Source organism: Hipposideros armiger, unplaced genomic scaffold, assembly GCF_001890085.2.
Source record: "Hipposideros armiger isolate ML-2016 unplaced genomic scaffold, ASM189008v1 scaffold_9, whole genome shotgun sequence".
Taxonomy (NCBI): Eukaryota; Metazoa; Chordata; class Mammalia; order Chiroptera; family Hipposideridae; genus Hipposideros; species Hipposideros armiger.
The window spans coordinates 5,152,543-5,169,487 of record NW_017731359.1 but is presented as its reverse complement, the minus strand read 5'-3'; the positions used below and the strand labels follow the sequence as shown (position 1 = coordinate 5,169,487).

The following is a 16,945-nucleotide window of genomic DNA, read 5'->3' as shown; positions in this document are numbered from 1 at the left end:
GGGGGGGGGGGGGGGCTAAAAGGTCTCTAGAGGCCACGGAATCTGAGGAGGAGACGGGCAAGCGGGGCTCTACCACGAACCCAGTTTTGGGGTCTGCGTGGGAAGGAATGGGACTGCCATTGCGACCCGTTCCGGGAAAGCCGCCCTGTTCCCGCGGATCCCTAGCGCTGCTGCCGCGGTCGCGTCCTCCAGGGTCCCGCCTACCCGCAAGCTGGTGGGCTCCGCCGGCCACCGGCCGCTCTGTTACCCAAGAGGGCGGAGCGAGCCGCGGGCGCCTCCAGGGGTGCCCGAACTGCGGGAGCGCAAGGGGTGGGGCCCAGTGGGCCGGGGGAGGAGCGGGGCGGCTGGGCGGCGGGGTGCAGGGAGGGGCGGCGGCGGGCGGCGGAGACAGCGGCAGCTGCGGCGCGACCGACCAGGCCGGGCAGCAACGAGCGCACGGAGAGCGCGAGGTCCGCGTAGCCAGCGCAGCCATGTGAGTGTCCCGGGGCCGCTGGCCCGGCGAGGGGCTGGAGCGTCGGTTCCAGTGCCTCCCCCGCCAGCGCCCGCCCGTAGGTCGCGGATCTGTTACCCCGGCTGCGGCCCTGTCCTACCCCATCCCCGGGACCCCAGCCTCGCGGTGCCGTTTCTGCCTTCCCGCTGGGCGCGGAGGACGCAGCTTCGCCCCACAAAAGCCGCCGCCTCCGGGCCTGCCGCGCCCGGCGCTGCCTCCTTCCCTCCCACAGCAAGGCCCAGGCGGCCGGTGCCCTGAGGCTCTGAAGTGGACCAGGCCTGAGGGCGGGCCCTCGGCGGCAGCCTGAGCCCCGGCACGATCGCTCTACTGGAGCCCCCGCTGCCTTTGCCACCGGGGAGGCTGAGCTTAGAAAGGGAAGGGGGCGATGAGGGGTGCAAGTCTGCCTCCAAGATGAGCTCATCTTTCCGGCCCCACCGGCTGGCCTAAGCCGCTTTGGGGCCCAGCCCCAGGTGGCCCAGCATGGCCTGGGGTCGGGCTTTTCGCCCAAACCTGGCTCTGCTGAACCCCGAGAGGATCGCCCTGGCGCGGTGGGGGAACAGACCCTGTCCCTGGAAATGAGAGGCTGGTGTGATATCTCTACTAGCAGCCAGCCCTGGGCACCCTGCAGAACTGGTTTGAGGAAGGGGCTACTCACCAGGGCTAAGTCCGGCCTCGGCACCCTGTGTCTTCCTCTCCTGGCTGAGGCCTGAATCCAGCCTTTGGGACTGACCCTTCCCAGCCAGTCCTACTTTGTTGCTCCTAATGTGTGTCCAGGATGGTTGGCTGAGTACCTACTGTGTGCAGTCTACTATAACAATAACGGTGCCCTGCGCCTTGCCCTAGCTAGGCCTGCAGCGTTCAGCACTGGCACAGCCTTCTTAGGAGGGTTATGACAATCTGGCAGGTGCAGGCCCAGGGAGGTTAAGTAATAGTCTCAAGGTCACACAGCTGGTTTGGGGAGAGGTGCGAATTAGACCCAGATCTGAATTCTTGCATTACACTATCCACCTCCGTGGCATAGTGGGGGAGATGAGAATCAGAGAGTGAGGTACAAAGTACTCCAGTAAGACTAGGAGGCCTGGCTTAGTTAGCTCTCACTTCAACCCTTGCTCTGGGTCCTGGGTCCTGTGGGGGCAGCAGCCAGAGAGAGAGGCCTGGACTTGAGTGGGGGGTGGGGGGAACACGCAGGGCTCCAGCCTGAGTCCTCCCTGGGTGGAAAAGCAGGCGAAAAGGGTGCAGCTGAGTCAGGGCAACCCATTGCTGCAGCTGGGACTCATGCCCCTGCCAAGCCTGGCCCATTGGAGGCCACCAGGCTTGGGAATGTGACCAGCTGACTAGGGAGGGGGCCAGCAGGAAGTGAGGCTACCTGGTTGCCTCCCCTGGTTCTGGTTCCGGGGGTGGGTGGGGGTCCAGGCAGCTCCTCCACAGCTGCGGAATGACATCAGCAGCCAGGTTTGGGGCAGTTGCCATGGAGACAGGGGCAGGCTCAGGAGCGACCCACTCTCCCTTGCAACCGCCCCTTGCCCGTGTTATTTTTAGCATTTGTTTACCTCAGTCTGGGTCTGCAGGGCAGCGGGGTAGAGCTGGACCCGGTGACTCCCAGGGCGAGGTGACCACTGAACTGGGAAGTGCAAGTGGTGGGACTTCCTGCCTCACACAAGTGCAGTCTTGGCCTATTGAGGGTATTGGGGCCATTGGGGGTCACAGGATCTAGAGCCATGCAGATGGCTATAGTTACATTGCCAGCTGCCCCTAGCTGGCTGTGCTGCAGGCCCCATCACCTTTGGAACCTGGGTTCATTCCCATGTCCAGAACAGGTTTCAGGGCTGGCTTGAGTCCAGAGAGTCCTCTGGCTCTTACTAGCCAACCTTCACCTGAAGTTCAGGTGGACCGTCTTCCTTAGCTCAAGGGGTTCAGTTCTTTCCCTCCCCCACAGCAGGGGCTATCCTGCCTATTCACCCCCTGAAATGGTCACTCAGATGGGTATTCTGATGGTCATTTGGGAGCAGTCTGGACCAAGAGTTATACATCCTGGTTCCCTGTGGGACTAGGGGGTCGGTGGCAGCCAAGCCCCAGTCAGAGAAAATTGATGGGACAATCACCCTGCTCTGAAGCCATCCCACCCACTCAGTTGTAGAATCTCAGGGGAACCCTGCCTTGCCCCATCCCCAGGGAGCAGAACCCCACTTGCTGATATAATCAGAAAGTAGGGAAAAGACAGGGAAACTTGTATGTGGGGTAGGGGCGTTAGGGTAGACCAGATTTGAAATCTACCCCTCCAACAGCTCAGGATCTGCTGTTTCTGTGTCTGGGCAGCCCAGTTCACTCAGACCCCCACCCCCTCACTCATACTCAGCTCCCCCCTTCCTCATCGCCCTGGTGCAGGCCCAGAGAGTACAGTAGTGAGCCAAGCAGACAGGCTCTAGTCCTCAGAGTTCACAGTCTGGTTGGAAGACAGACACTAAAGGAGAACTGACAACCTAGTTATGTGACCTCAACAATCAGAGGGAGGAAGCCATGAGACGCCTAAAAGGGGGAACCAACCCCAGGCAGGCTTCCTGGCAGAAGAAGTCATAGGGTAAGACTTGAAAGAAGAGAGGAAGCTGGTCAGGGTAGGATAGTGGGAAGAGGGTATAGGAGCAATGGGGGCTGCTGCTCAAATGCCTTGCAGGTATTGAGAGAGGGTTTTGGTAGCTGGAACATAAAGATCATGTCGGGGAGCACGGGACTGTGAGGAAAGGAGTGGTTGAAAGTATATGAGGGAAGGGACAGAGTATCGTGGGTCACATTAGAGAGTCTGGACTTTATCTTTGGGGCAGGGTATTACTCACGGATGTTTCACAAAAGTCAGAATAAAGGGACTTAAAGATTTAGAGTCTGGAGGTCAGACTGCCTGGTTTGAATCCTGTCCCTACCATTTACCAGCTGTGTAATCTTGGACAGATTAATAATTGTTAATAACAGCAGTTAATATTTGTTGTGTGCTTGCTTACATTGAGGTAATGTGTCCACCCCAACTTCCCTACCCCACATACAATTCTTCCTTCCCCTAAACATTCCCTCTAGAGCAGCGGTTCTCAACCTTCCTAATGCCGTGACCCCTTAATACATTTCCTCATGTTGTGGTGACCCCCAACCATCAAATTATTTTCGTTGCTACTCTATAACTGTAATTTTGCTACTGTTATGAATCGTAATGTAAATACCTTTTTGTTTTCCAATGGTCTTAGGTGACCCCTGTGAAAGGGTCGTTCGCCCCCCAAAGGGGTCGCGACCCACAGGTTGAGAACCGCTGCTCTAGAGGGAAGTACAGTAAAACCTTGGATTGTGAGTAACATGGTTTGCGAGTGTTCTGCAAGACAAGCAAACATTTCTAATCCATTTTAACGTGGTAAACGAGCAATGTCTTGCAATACGAGTAGTTTGTTTCCGGAATGAATTATGCTTGCAAACCAATGTATAACTATCTCATTTTATCTCCCCAATAGCCCTGTGAGATAATTGTTGGTATTATTATTATTATTATTATTATTATTATTATTATTACTATTATTATAATAATTTAACAGATAGGTATCTGAAGCCCAAAAGGGTGAAGAAATGTCTTACCCAAGGTCACATAGCCAATTAGCTTCAGGTTTCTCATCTGTGAGATGGGGCTAAGGACTTACCCCATAGGGTTGTTGCCAGAATTAAATGTTTGTTAATTAAGCACAGTGTCTGGCCTATAGAAAGCACATGATAAAGCACAGCTTTTGACATTGTCAGGTGAATGGAATTTTAAGAGCAATGTTGTTATTGAATAGAGAATGGATCATTGTGGGTTAGAGTAGAGACAGGGAGTACATTAGGAAGCTGCTGTAGGGTACTAGGTAATAGTGACAGCTTGGACCTGAATTCTAGCTGTGGAGAGTGGAGGTGAGGGGGCAGGATCCAGAGATGGCAGGAGTGGGTGGCTCAGTGGATGTGGAGGGTAACAGAGACTGAGGCATCCAGGATGGCTCCTAGTTTGTCTTAAAAACCTGGGTAAATAGATGATGGGGCTGTCGTGGAGAGGTTAAGACTGGGGAGAGTCAGGTTTGAGGAGGTGAATTCAGTTTGAGGACTTCAAACTCAGCACATCCCTAATAGCCCACTGCATTGTTGTTCAGCTTCTGCGGAGGCAACAGTTAGGCAGTTGGATATACAGGCCTGGTGCTCAGAAGAACAGTTTGGGCAAGGGAGAGATAAGGAAGCTGGCAACATTTAGATGGCATGTACTGTAGGAGGTGTACACAGCCCAAGGGCAGGGAGAATGAGGCCCACTTGGGGATGGAAAGACAGATCCTCTGTGGGAAAATAAGATGTGCAGCCAGAGAGATAGGTGGAAAAGCAGGGGCATGGTGCCTCTTGAATTTCAAGGGAAGGAAGGGTTCAAGGAAGAGGAAGAGAGCCCCACAGTGAAAAGCTTTACTGAGAACAAGTGGGATACGAACAAAACATTGGACACTGGATTCAGCAACAGGGAGGCACTGGTGACCTCTTCCAGACCAATCAGGGGAGTAATGGGTGTGAAAGGCGGTCCAGGATGGGAAGAGGAATGGGTGGGTGTGGAGAGAAAATGGAGGTAGACATGTCTTCTAGAAACTTGACTCTGAAAGGGCCAAATGGAGTGAAGGCCCAACAGGGTCCACAGAGGGGTCATTTCTTTTTGTAGTTAAAGTCAACTTTATATTGAAATATAATATACATACAGAAAGGGTACATGTCCTCATTGGTACAGCTTGATCCATTTTCACAAGGGAACACACCCATATAGGATCGTGAAATAGAACCCAGATTAGGAAATAGAACATTACCAGCACTCTGGAAGCCCCCTTGTGCCCCCTTCCAGTTACTATTCCCAAGGGTAACCACTATTTTGACTTCTATCACCATAGATGTGTTTTGCCTGTTTTTGAACTTCCTATTAAGGGAATCATACATATGTCCTCTATGTGATCCTGCTTCTTTCATTCAACATCATGTCTTTAAGATTAATCCATACTGTTGCTTGTAGTTGTACATGGTTCATTCTTTTTTGGGTAGTTTCTAGGGTTGTTTTCACTTTTTATGGGGGAGTGACTTGAGCTTGTTTGAGGCTCGTGGAGAGTGTCTGAAACACTCATCATCTTCTATGAGAAGGGAGAGAGATGACTAGGACACAACTAAGGATTTCCCCCATGGGAAACGAGAGTCTGGCTAAGGTTGAGAATTGTTGTTGTTCTAGTCCAGCTGCTGGGCCCAGACCTCTGGCATCTCCCACCAGCCTATGTGCAGGTGCAGAGAAAGCAGAGAGCTAGGTTGCCCAGGGCTGGTTTCTGCCAGGTATGAGAGAGGTGCAGAGTGCTGGGGGATATTAGCAGCAGGCGAGTGATGGAGTCATGGCCGTAGAGACAGGCTAGGGAGAAGGGTGTGCAGGGAAGGTAGGGAAGAGAAGGTAGGAGGGAGCTGGCAGAGAAAAAGGAAGCAGAGGCGGATTGTGAGCTCTATGCAGGGTGGTGTCTGCAATTCTGAGTTGTATCTCCAGTGACTGGCACATGCTTGTCATTCAGTGAATAGTTGAATAAATGAGCTGAGAACCCAAGAGGTCTCAGGTAGAAGGCAGGTGAGGTGGGGGTGATGGAGAGAGCCTGAAGGTTGTAGTCCATGTGGTTATGATTTGGGAAAGGGGCATTCCAGAGCCAAGTGAAAAGGCTGGGGTGTTCCCATGGGGGTTAGCTAAAGGATGCAATAGGCCAATGTTGGGCGGGCAATTTACTGAATGCATAGTTGCCAGTGTAGGGTGCATAGCACCCAGTTTTCAAGGAGGAAGGAGAGGATAGCATTTCTCAAACTGGTGTCCTTGGACATCCGGCATCTGGATTGTAGGGGGCTGGTGGGCTTGTTGGAAATGCACACCCTGGGCCCACCCCAGCCTCTTGGGGAGAAAATAAGCCCGGTGCAACAGAATTGAACATCAAGGAGAAGTGTTTATGGGGTGGGGGGAGTACTGAGCCCCTCCAAAGGGATGGGGTGCCCAGTGGACCCTAGGTATGGTGGCCTCTATCCTGGCTAGAGGTGGACAAGGGATATTCAAGGGAGAGACTCAGGGGAAAGGGCTGACACCAAGGAGATTCAGCCCATGTGAGCTGGGGACGAGAAGGATGGGCCTCCGCCCTAGAATACAGCTCCTGCTAGAGGAAGCCCTGGCTGGACAGCAAGTCCTCTATCCTGGGGTCTGAGGAGGGAGGGGGGAATGGCGAGACCGAGCACCCTATCTGTGGGGGTCGTGCATGGGGCTGTGGGACTCTGCATCCAGTTCCTTCTCTTCTTCCGTCTCTGGGCAACAAATAATATGGGATTGATCCAATCCCACACTTTTAGACCCTTTCTCTTGTTGACCTCCATCTCTCATGCTTAGCACCTTCATTGGCACAGTCCTTCAGCACCCCAGTCCTTTCTTCTACTCTCTCAGGCCCCACTCGCTAGCCTTCACACTCAGAACCCCAACTCTCAGCCCTCTGTTTAGCCCTCTCTCAGCACCCCTCAACAGCCACTCTATGAGCCCCCTATGCTAAGCGCACCCAATCCAGCCACCATACGGTGTCCTCATGCTATTTATCCCCCCATATTCACCGCCGCACTCAACTCCTGACCCCAGCCGAGAAGATCCTTGTCAGTCCTCTCCCCAAGGGGAACCCTCAGTCACCCCTCCCAAAGGCCGGGCAGGCCGAGGCCCGGGTGCCCCCCTGGTCAGGCCGGTCCCGCCCCATCCCGGCGGGCTGAGTCAGGCGGCAGGAACTGGGCGGGGGGCGGCGCCTGGAGGAGCTGAAGCTGGAGCCACAGTCTCTAGGAGTGAGCGCGGAGCCCAGCCAGGCCGGCACCGAGTGGCCCTGGGCCGGCGGGGACTCAGGGGACAAGCGCGGGGGGTGGGGGGCTGTCCTGGACCTACCATGAGCGCCAAGAAGAAAGGTAGGACCCGGCCTGGGGCTGCGAAGACTCCGGGACTGGCTCCAGAGGGTGCAGGCCTGATTCTGGGGGCCAGGGGAGCGTATTTCGCGGGAGCGGGGTGGGGGTCTGCGGAGGATCCCTTCCTGATAAGGGCGCGGGCGAAGGCGTTTGTCTATGACTCAGTTTCCAGGTCCGAGCCACAGGAAAGTGAAGGGGGCGGGGCACTTCTCGCCACTGCCCCCCACTCTGGGAATCCCCCGGCTCTGGGCGCCGGGAGGGCTCTGGCGTCCGGACGCCTCGGAGCCGGTGGGGGTTGGAGGGGAGCAGCTTACCCGCGGCGGGCGGATCGCGGGAACCAAACCCGCGCCGGCCGGGCCTGTCGGGCAGCTCCGCTGAGCTCAAAGCCTGCACCCCGCCCCGCCAGGTGACCTCCAGCGGCCTCTCTGGGTGCGGGCGCGGAGCTCCTGGTCCACTTTGCGGGGAAGTCAGGGGCAGGGTTAGGGAGCCCGCCCCGCCCCTGGTAAACAGGCGCTTCCGCACATTCTTCGCGCGACCCGCCCCTTTCCTGCCCCTTCCCAGCCCGGGGAGGGTCCCTGCGCGACCCCCCTTCCTGCCCCTTGCAGCAGGCGGAGCCTGCACCTCTGCAGGAAGTGGGGGCCGAGCTGAGGCCACGCTGAGTCCGAGGCCGAGTCACCCGCGGCCTCCCTGTCATTAGTGCCGGGGCAGGCAGGCTTGGACTCCCAGCGTCAGGCCGTGTCCGGCAGGACTAGATACGGAGGCCGGGCCACGGGGAGGGGGCTTCAAGGGCCCGACTGGCGCTGGATACCCGCCCTCGCCACCCCCAGGGAGCCCCGCGCGGACTCATTCCATGATGTCCCTGTCGGTGCGGCCGCAGCGTCGCCTGCTCAGCGCCCGGGTCAGTAGGAGCCAGTCCTTCGCAGGCGTCCTCGGCAGCCACGAGCGGGGGCCCAGGTATGCAGAAGAGGGGAGCTGATGGGGAAGAGATTCTGATCGGGTTGGAGCTGGGTGTGCAGTGAGAGTTTGGGGGACTCCTTCTTACCCCTTTCTGAGTGCAACCTCTTCTTCAGGAGCTTCCCTGCCTTCAGCCCTCCGGGACCCCCACGGAAGCCCCCAGCGCTCTCCCTAGTGTCCAGGATGTTTTCTGTGGCGCACCCAGCCCCCAAGATCCCACAGCCTGAGCGGCTGGACCTTGTGTACGCTGCGCTCAAGCGGGGCCTGACGTAAGCAATTCCCTCCCAATGCCTCATCCCAGGTACCTGAGCCCCCATCCCCTTTTCTGCTAGTGGGAACCTTCCCTAGCCTCACACCCTCTCTCCACTGCCTGTACCCACCCCGGGCAGCTTAGAGGCTGCAGAGGTAAGTTAATTCTTGTTGTCATCCCTTTCCCCAGGGCCTATTTGGAGGTACACCAGCAGGAGCAGGAGAAACTCCAGGTTCAGATAAGGGAATCCAAGAGGAATTCCCGCCTGGTGAGCAAAGGGTTGGCATGGATGCCCTGGACTAATGCTCTTTGCCCTTGTGGTGTGGGGGATTAGGCAGGGACAGTGCTGGGTGACATCAGGGCTGTTTTCTGGGGTGACTTAGTCCAGGTGTAACTATTTAGAAAAGAGGATATCAGGAAAGGCTAGGGGATTTCTATCCCCACAGTTTCCAGTCTGTGCACACTCTCTGCCTGGGACCCAGTGCCTGCCCATGGGAGCTTCCAGTGGGGTGGGTCAAACCCCCACAGACATGAACAACAAGAAATTATATTGTACTGGTACTGAGGGAAGAGCCATGGTTCTTCCTGGGTAACAGCTCAGGGTTTCCCAGAGGAGGAAACACTTCTGCTGGGTCTTAAAGGGTGAATAGGAGTTCCCTCATAGAGGGAACCATGCATGAAGAGGCATAGAGCTCACTTCCTAGGGTTTGCAGGAAAGGAAGTGGGCCAGGGGAGGGACCCCAGGGAAAAGGTACAGGGAGGGATACTGGAGGGGTCTTGAGGACCAGATGTATGTAACCAGCACCTACCAAAGGCCAGGCATGTGGGAAGGTGGGTCAATCCCTGCCTTGACTGGAGTGGCTGTGGACTGTGGTGTGAAGGGGAGGAGCTAGGTGGGTCTGGATGGGCAAGTGCCCTACTGGAATACTTTCCATAACTCCTAAGTGCCCCCTCTCATCTCCCCGTGCAGGGCTTCCTGTATGACTTGGACAAGGTGAGTGTATAGCGAATGGTGTTGGAAGAGGTTGGCTCATGGGGAGGTTAAAGGGCCCTGGGCCCTAGCTCCTCCTGACACACCTCTCCCCCAGCAAGTCAAGTCCATTGAACGCTTCCTGCGACGGCTGGAGTTCCATGCCAGCAAGGTATATAGTAGCATGCATATGTGCATGTGGTATGGGGTGGGAGATTGGGTATCTTAGGGGGATGGGGGGATGCTAGGCCCTGGGTGAGCAACCCCAGTAGTGAGTCGATCAATTCCCCCACTGTCACTTCACTCACCTGCCAGATTGACGAGCTGTATGAGGCATACTGCGTCCAGCGGCGTCTCCGGGATGGTGCCTACAACATGGTCCGTGCCTATAGCACCGGGTCCCCAGGGAGCCGCGAGGCTCGGGACAGCCTGGCTGAGGCCACTCGGGGGCATCGAGAGTACACAGAGGTGAGGGATGGGTGCTCATGAGGCAGAGGCACAGGGTATGGCAGAGTTGGTGAGACGGGACTGGTTGTTGACCCCTTCCTGTCCTTGCCCATCCCTCCTAGAGCATGTGTCTGCTGGAGAGTGAGCTGGAGGCACAGCTGGGCGAGTTCCATCTCCGGATGAAAGGTACTGAGTAGTGGAGGCAGACTGGTCTGGGAAGAGGGAAGTGTGTGCTTGAGACCCCTACCTCAACATGGCTCATCTCCTTCTCCCCCCATCCCCAGGGCTGGCTGGCTTCGCCAGGCTGTGTGTGGGCGATCAATATGAGGTATGAGGATGTACAGGGAAGGGCTGGGATGTCAGGGTCGTAACATCAAAAGCTGTCTTATCTTACCTGTTCCCCTAGATTTGCATGAAATATGGGCGTCAGCGCTGGAAACTGCGGGGCCGCATTGAGGGTAGTGGAAAACAGGTGTGGGACAGTGAAGAAACCGTCTTTCTTCCTCTGCTTACGGAATTCCTGTCCATCAAGGTAATGCCTCTGCCCAGGACCACAGGACACACGATCCTGTGACTCCATGACCCTGAGAACCCCTCATGACCCTGAGACCCTTACCTCTATGACCCTCGCCTGGCTCCATGGCCCTGTGAATATGTGACCCTGTGACCTTCTGACCTTATAACTGTTTGACCCCCTGAACTCCCAAAAGATTGTTACCTTCACAACCTCAGTGACTCTACAAACTCAGACCTCTGTGATCCCCATGTTCCCAGGGTGCTTCAGTCTTCCATGGCCTCATTTCCCAGAGAACTCCAATCCCTGCAGCCTCCTCATGGCTCCATGACCCCGTGACGATCAAATAACTCTATGCAAATTCAGACCTCTGATCTTCCATAATCTCATGATCCCCACACCCTTATGACCCCATGATGCATTCTTGACTACAGGTGACAGAGCTAAAGGGCCTGGCCAACCATGTGATTGTTGGCAGTGTCTCCTGCGAGACCAAGGACCTGTTCGCTGCCCTACCCCAGGTTGTGGCTGTGGACATCAATGACCTCGGCACCATCAAGCTCAGCCTGGAAGTCACCTGGAGGTTGGTGGGACTGAGGGACTTGGGGACAGGTCCAGGGGCTTGTAGCACCTGCTAACGGCATCTTCCCTCCCCAGCCCCTTCGACAAGGATGACCAGCCTTCAGCTGCTTCTACTGTCAACAAAGCCTCCACAGTCACCAAGCGCTTCTCCACCTATAGCCAGAGCCCGCCAGACACACCCTCGCTTCGGGAGCAGGCCTTCTATGTGAGTCACAACCCAGGCTCAGGCCACATCATTGCTAGGGGTTCCTTGGGGATGGTCCCGAAATGCCCTTTCTTCTCTCCCAGAACATGCTGAGGCGGCAGGAGGAGCTGGAGAATGGGACAGCGTGGTCCCTGTCATCCGAATCTTCAGATGATTCATCCAGCCCACAGCTCTCGGGCACTGCCCGCCACGCCTCAGCCCCCAGGCCCTTGGTGCAACAGCCTGAGCCTCTGCCCATCCAAGTTGCCTTTCGTAGGCCTGAGACCCTCACCTCTGGGCCCATGGATGACGAGGGGGCCATGGCCCCAGCCCTGGCCAATGGGCATGCCCCCTACAGCCGGACTCTGAGCCACATCAGTGAGGCCAGTGTGGATGCTGCCTTGGCTGAGGCTTCAGTAGAGGCTAAGGACCTAGAAAGCCAGGGACCTAGCCCATCTACACACCCAAATCCTACCCATGGGGAGCACCCTGGTCCTGTCCCTCCTGCCCTGGATCCTGGCCATTCTGTCACAAGCCCCACTCTCAGTACAACAGATCCTGCCCGTACATCTACAGAGCCCACTCCACCTGTACAACTAGACTCACTTCACAAGGCCACAGACTCTAGCTCTCCTGAACTGCCAGGCCCCACCTACACCACTATAAGCTCTACCTGTAGTGCCATAAGCCCTACCAGCAGTACTCCAAGCCTCACTCACACTGCCACAGGCCCTACCCACAAGATCAAGCCCTCCACCCTCACTGCTACAGACCCTACCCCTAGTGCCATGGACCTAGGCGAGACTCCCACAAGTCCCACCCACAAGCCAATGCTTTCTACCCTCACTACTGAAGGTCCTACCCCTAGCACTACAAGCCCAGTCCAGACCACCACAAGCCCCAGCCACACTGTCACAAATCTGACAAGTACTGTCACAAGCCCCACCATCAAGCCCATGCTTTCTACCCTCACTACTACAGGCCCTACCCACAGTGCCACGGGCCCGGCCCAGCCCACCACAAGCCTCACCCATACCACAAGCCCCACCCACACTACTGCGAGCCCCACCCACACTACTGCGAGCCCCACCCACACTACTGCAAGCCCTACTGACAAAGCCAAGATCTCAACTCCCACCACTACAAGTCCTACCCCCAATGCTAAGGGCCCAGTCCAGACCACCAGAAGCCCCACCCTTATAAGTGTAAGCCCTTCCACTTCTCTAGACCTTGCTATGCTCCCCAGCTCCTCTGCACACACAGACCCCACCCTCCCAGGCACTGACCCCCTGTCCTGTGGCCACCCAGCTTCCACTGCCTATACTCAAGCAGACCCTATAGCCCCAAGCACCTCCTCCCCAAGTTCTGCCAGTACCAGTTGGGAACCCCTCAAAAGCCCTTCCCCAGACCCCCCAGAGCCCATCCTTAAGAGCCCAAGCCCCTCTCCCTCATCCCCAGCCCCTGTGCCCCAGCCTTCCGACCCTAGCCTGGTCATGGCTGCCCAGGCTCCAGTTTTAGGGGCAGCTGAAGGGGCTGGAGACAGGAGGCTGGAGGAGGCACTGGGGGCCCTAATGGCTGCCCTAGATGATTATCGTGGCCAGTTTCCTGAGCTGCAGGGCCTGGAGCAGGAGGTGACCCGGCTGGAGAGTCTGCTCATGGTAAGGAGGGCTGGGCTGGACTGGGGCAGCACAGGGGCAGCCAGGCAGTGGCAGCAGCTCTGACTCCCTTCACAACCCCAGCAGAGACAAGGTCTTACTCGCAGCCGGGCCTCCAGTCTTAGCATCACTGTGGAGCATGCCCTGGAGAGCTTCAGCTTCCTCAATGAGAATGAAGATGAAGACAATGATGGTCCTGGGGACAGGTAAGATGGGACTAGCTGAGGGGGAAGAGGTGAGGTGAATGCCAGGTGAAGGAGTAAGGTGAGAAAGGGGAACAGGTGAGGTGGGACCGGGTTGAGCACATGAGGAAAGCAGCAAGACTGGAAGTGGACAGGAGGGGATGGACTTGCTGGTGGAGCCTCTGTGTTCTCCCCTCCCATGTACTTCTCATGTTTCCAATCTCATCTGTATCCCCAGTGCTTCTGACCACCCTCCTCCTAGTTCCAGCAATGTCTGCTTCCCCTGCCGGTCCCCATTAGCTCATGAGCCTCTAGTTCCTCCTCTCTCCCTTGGCCTCACCTTGGACCTACCCTATGAATGAGCCTTTTCAAGGTCTCCCCATGCACTCTGGGTCCCCCAGCATCAACCCTTTTTGTCTCAGCCCTGGCTGTCCCAAAGAGCCCGGCCTCTCAGCTGTCTGTCTCAGAGCAGCCTTTGCCAATTCCCAGGTGAGGGTCATGCCTGGCCCCTCCTCCTGCTGCTGCTGCCCAGGTTATGGCCCTGTGCCCTGCGCCCCTTGGGCCATAACCCCTTGCACTCCACATGCCGTAGACCATCCCACCTGCAACCCTACTCCCACCCATCCCAGCCCTGGAAACCCCGGAAGTCCCAGCAGTCCTAGCTGGAGGTGGCACAGGGCAGACAGTCACTGGAGACCCCTGCTAACACCTGCTCATTTCAGCCCCTTCCTCCTGGAAGACCTCTGTGAACTTACCCATTGTCTGTTGTCTTATCCATCATCTGTTCTTCCCTTCTGGGATGGGGGAACTTAATAAAAATACACTGGTGGCCAGATGGTGATATGTGCCTCTGGGGTAGTTGACCTCATTTTTCTTTCAGGCCCCCAAGCAGCCTGGAGCCTGGGGCAGAGGACAGCCTCGACTCATCCATTGCTCGCCCCCTCAGCACAGAATGTCCAGCTCTGGACACTGCCTTGGTCCAGCACCTGTACCACTGCAGCCGCCTCCTGCTGGTGAGGCTAGTGGTATTCCCCTCACCCACCCTTTATATCCTTTTACCATAGGGAGCCCTCCACGCTTCCTCTGAATTCCACTCCCCAATGCCCCTGGTCCCTGGTATCTGGCTCTTACAGAATGGAACACCTCCTACACTCTGGCTTCCCCCCAACCTCTCCTAATGCATGCTGGGACTTGTAGTCCCTGGGCTCCAACCTCCCCAAGCTGTACCTTGAGGTCTGAGCCCCCCCATTCTTGCCCCCCCCATTCTCCAGAAACTGGGCACATTTGGGCCCCTGCGCTGTCAGGAGGCATGGGCCCTGGAGCGGCTGCTGCGAGAGGCCCGAGTGCTTGAGGCAGTATGCGAGCTTAGCAGGCGATGGGAAATCCCTGTTACTTCAGCCCAGGAAGGTAAAGACCCTGTGGGCTGTGGCTTGGTGTTGGCCCTGAAGCTCCTCCCCTGCCCTCCCCCATCTACACATGTCTGCCCACTTTTCTGCTCTGTTGCTAACATTTCCTTGCACCTCCTCACAGTGGTGCAGTTCTCGGCCTCTCGACCCGGCTTCCTGACCTTCTGGGACCACTGCACAGAGGGACTCAGCCCCTTCATCTGCTCTGTGGAGAGGGTGCTCCTCACCTTCTGCAATCAGTACGGTGCCCGTCTCTCCCTACGCCAGCCAGGCTTAGCCGAGGCTGGTGAGTGGGCTGCCTACCTGCCCCCTCTGCCCTTTCTCAGATTCCCAGTGATGGGACCTCAGGGAAAGCCAGTTCAGCCCACACACATGCTGAGCTGAGCAAGGGGAAGAAATAGCAAAGGTTTGTGCAAGAGGACCCAGATGGGTAGGGTTAGAACAGGGGCCCCTGGACCTGAGCTTGGGGTGGGAGAACTCTTCCCTCAAAGGGCCTGAGTTCATCTAAACCCTGAGGCCTGTGGCACTGCCTCCCACAGTGTGTGTCAAGTTCCTGGAGGATGCCCTGGGGCAGAAGCTGCCCAGGAGGCCCCAGCCAGGCCCTGGAGAGCAGCTAACCGTCTTCCAGTTCTGGAGTTATGTGGAAACCTTGGACAGCCCCTCTATGGAGGCCTATGTGACCGAGACCGCTGAGGAAGGTAAGGCAGTGACCTTGATCACAAAGTGGCCTGACCCTATGGGTGGGTCTTAAGGGGAGGATGACATGAGTGTACAAAAGATCCCACCCCAGGAGGATCCTTGCCCTGCTACCTTGTTCCAAGCCCCTCTTCCTTCTTTCAGTGTTACTGGTGCGGAATCTGAACTCAGATGATCAGGCTATTGTGCTCAAGGCCCTGAGGCTGGCACCTGAGGGGCGACTGCGAAGGGATGGGCTTCGGGCCCTCAGCTCCCTGCTCGTCCATGGCAACAATAAGGTCATGGCTGCTGTTAGCACCCAGCTCCGGAGCCTGTCACTGGGCCCTGCCTTCAGGGAAAGGGTGAGCGTTGGGCAGGGTTCCCTTGAAGGCAAAGGCCGGGATACCAAGCTCCCAGTGTCTGGTTAAATCTGCTCTCTCACCCTTACCCAGGCCCTACTGTGCTTCCTGGATCAACTTGAGGATGACGATGTGCAGACGAGAGTGGCTGGCTGCCTGGCCCTGGGCTGCATCAAGGTGACACCTGCCAACCCACCCACTCTTTGTCTCCCCTCCTGGTTCCCCCAGCCCTGGGCTGTAGGCTTTTCTCACCTGCTCCACTGGGCTCACCTCAGTGCTTCCTCCCCTGGTAGGCTCCTGAGGGCATTGAGCCCCTGGTGTACCTGTGCCAAACGGACACAGAAGTTGTGAGGGAAGCTGCTCGGCAGAGCCTGCAGCAGTGTGGTGAGTCTGGGGGATGGGAGATAGGGTCGAGTAGGGTTCTGGGACATTTTGGCTGATAGGAGTAGGGGTAAGGGATGGGAGTAAGGGTGGGAGGACTGGGTGGGACTAGGGCCACTCCTTACCCCATCCTTACCCATTACAGGGGAAGAGGGACAGTCTGCCCATCGACGGCTAGAGGAGTCACTGGATGCCCTGCCCCGAATCTTTGGGCCCGGCAGCATGGCCAGCACAGCATTCTAAACTCCCCACCCACCAGCTCCCAGTGCACCTTCCCCCCACTTTCAGGGCTCACCAGGCACTGGCAGGGAGGGTGACGGCCGGCTCCAGACACCCCTCCCCCACAGATTCCTATCAATGAAAATCTAATATATTCTTCTGTTGCCCTTGGGGTTGGTAGTCAGTGCCTGCAGTCAAGTGCCTCCCAGCCTCAGCTCAGCACACTTGCCACAAATCAGTGTCCCAGGCCCGGCCATCCTGCCTCTGCCCCACCACATCCCTTGGTTTTGTATTTTATTTACAGAGTTTTACAGAAAATAAAAAAGCAAAATGCCTTTCCTATATGGCCTGACCTTGTGCACTCCTGACCCTCTGGCTCCAGCACCCTTTGCCTGTGGCCCTTCCTGACACTAATGTGTCCATACTCCAACCGTGACAATGGCGTGTGCTTTTGTCCTGGAAATCCAGGTGGAAGAGAACCCAAAGGCTGGAAGTGGGCTTGGAGGGCAGAGGAAAAGCGTGGTGGGGTGTTACTAAGGAGGCCCAGCCTGCAGGCTGGGCATGCCCTGGGCCTGGAAACTAGGGACCCAAACCGTGGAGTTGGCCTAGAGAAGGACCAAAGGTGCCAGTGGCTCCCCAGCAGCTGAGCTCCCTGCTGCCAGGAGGCAAAGAGGAAGAAACAGGCAGGAAAACAAGGCATGGTGGTAG

The 16,945-nt window shown here is 56.9% G+C and overlaps 2 protein-coding genes across 4 annotated transcripts in view; one reads left to right on the top strand and one right to left on the bottom strand.

Moving 5' to 3' along the window:
* The window catches only part of AGRP (agouti related neuropeptide), a 41,301-nt gene extending 37,687 nt beyond the window's left edge, over positions 1–3,614 (bottom strand). Inside the window, exon 1 of the mRNA XM_019655786.1 lies at positions 1,146–3,614. The gene's annotated coding sequence lies outside the window, so the exon portion shown is untranslated. The remainder of the gene's footprint in view (positions 1–1,145) is intronic.
* Positions 350–16,579, top strand: RIPOR1 (RHO family interacting cell polarization regulator 1). Of its 3 annotated transcripts, none has more exons than XM_019655756.1 (22): positions 350–472; positions 8,287–8,413; positions 8,530–8,682; positions 8,853–8,931; positions 9,634–9,657; positions 9,752–9,805; positions 9,949–10,101; positions 10,203–10,266; positions 10,365–10,408; positions 10,487–10,612; positions 11,029–11,177; positions 11,252–11,381; positions 11,465–13,018; positions 13,100–13,221; positions 14,078–14,210; positions 14,469–14,604; positions 14,728–14,889; positions 15,143–15,301; positions 15,444–15,640; positions 15,731–15,814; positions 15,931–16,021; positions 16,164–16,579. In XM_019655756.1, the coding sequence occupies exons 2-22, from the start codon at positions 8,310–8,312 to the stop codon at positions 16,259–16,261; spliced, it is 3,816 nt and encodes a 1,271-aa protein (XP_019511301.1). In that variant the 5' UTR covers positions 350–472; positions 8,287–8,309; the 3' UTR covers positions 16,262–16,579. The 3 variants fall into 3 exon arrangements, with proteins under 3 accessions (XP_019511301.1, XP_019511295.1, XP_019511287.1); XM_019655750.1 differs by lacking the exon at positions 350–472 and adding an exon at positions 4,046–7,462 and having other exon boundaries at positions 13,103–13,221; XM_019655742.1 differs by lacking the exon at positions 350–472 and adding an exon at positions 4,046–7,462.
* The last annotated feature ends 366 nt before the right edge of the window (positions 16,580–16,945 follow it).

Coding starts and splice junctions, on each gene's coding strand:
- RIPOR1 (XM_019655742.1), top strand. CDS start 7,102: ATGCTATTTATCCCCCCATATTCACCGCCGCACTCAACTCCTGACCCC. Junction 7,463..8,286: donor CATGAGCGCCAAGAAGAAAG/GTAGGACCCGGC, acceptor CGCCACCCCCAG/GGAGCCCCGCGCGGACTCAT. Junction 13,019..13,099: donor GGCTGGAGAGTCTGCTCATG/GTAAGGAGGGCT, acceptor TCACAACCCCAG/CAGAGACAAGGTCTTACTCG.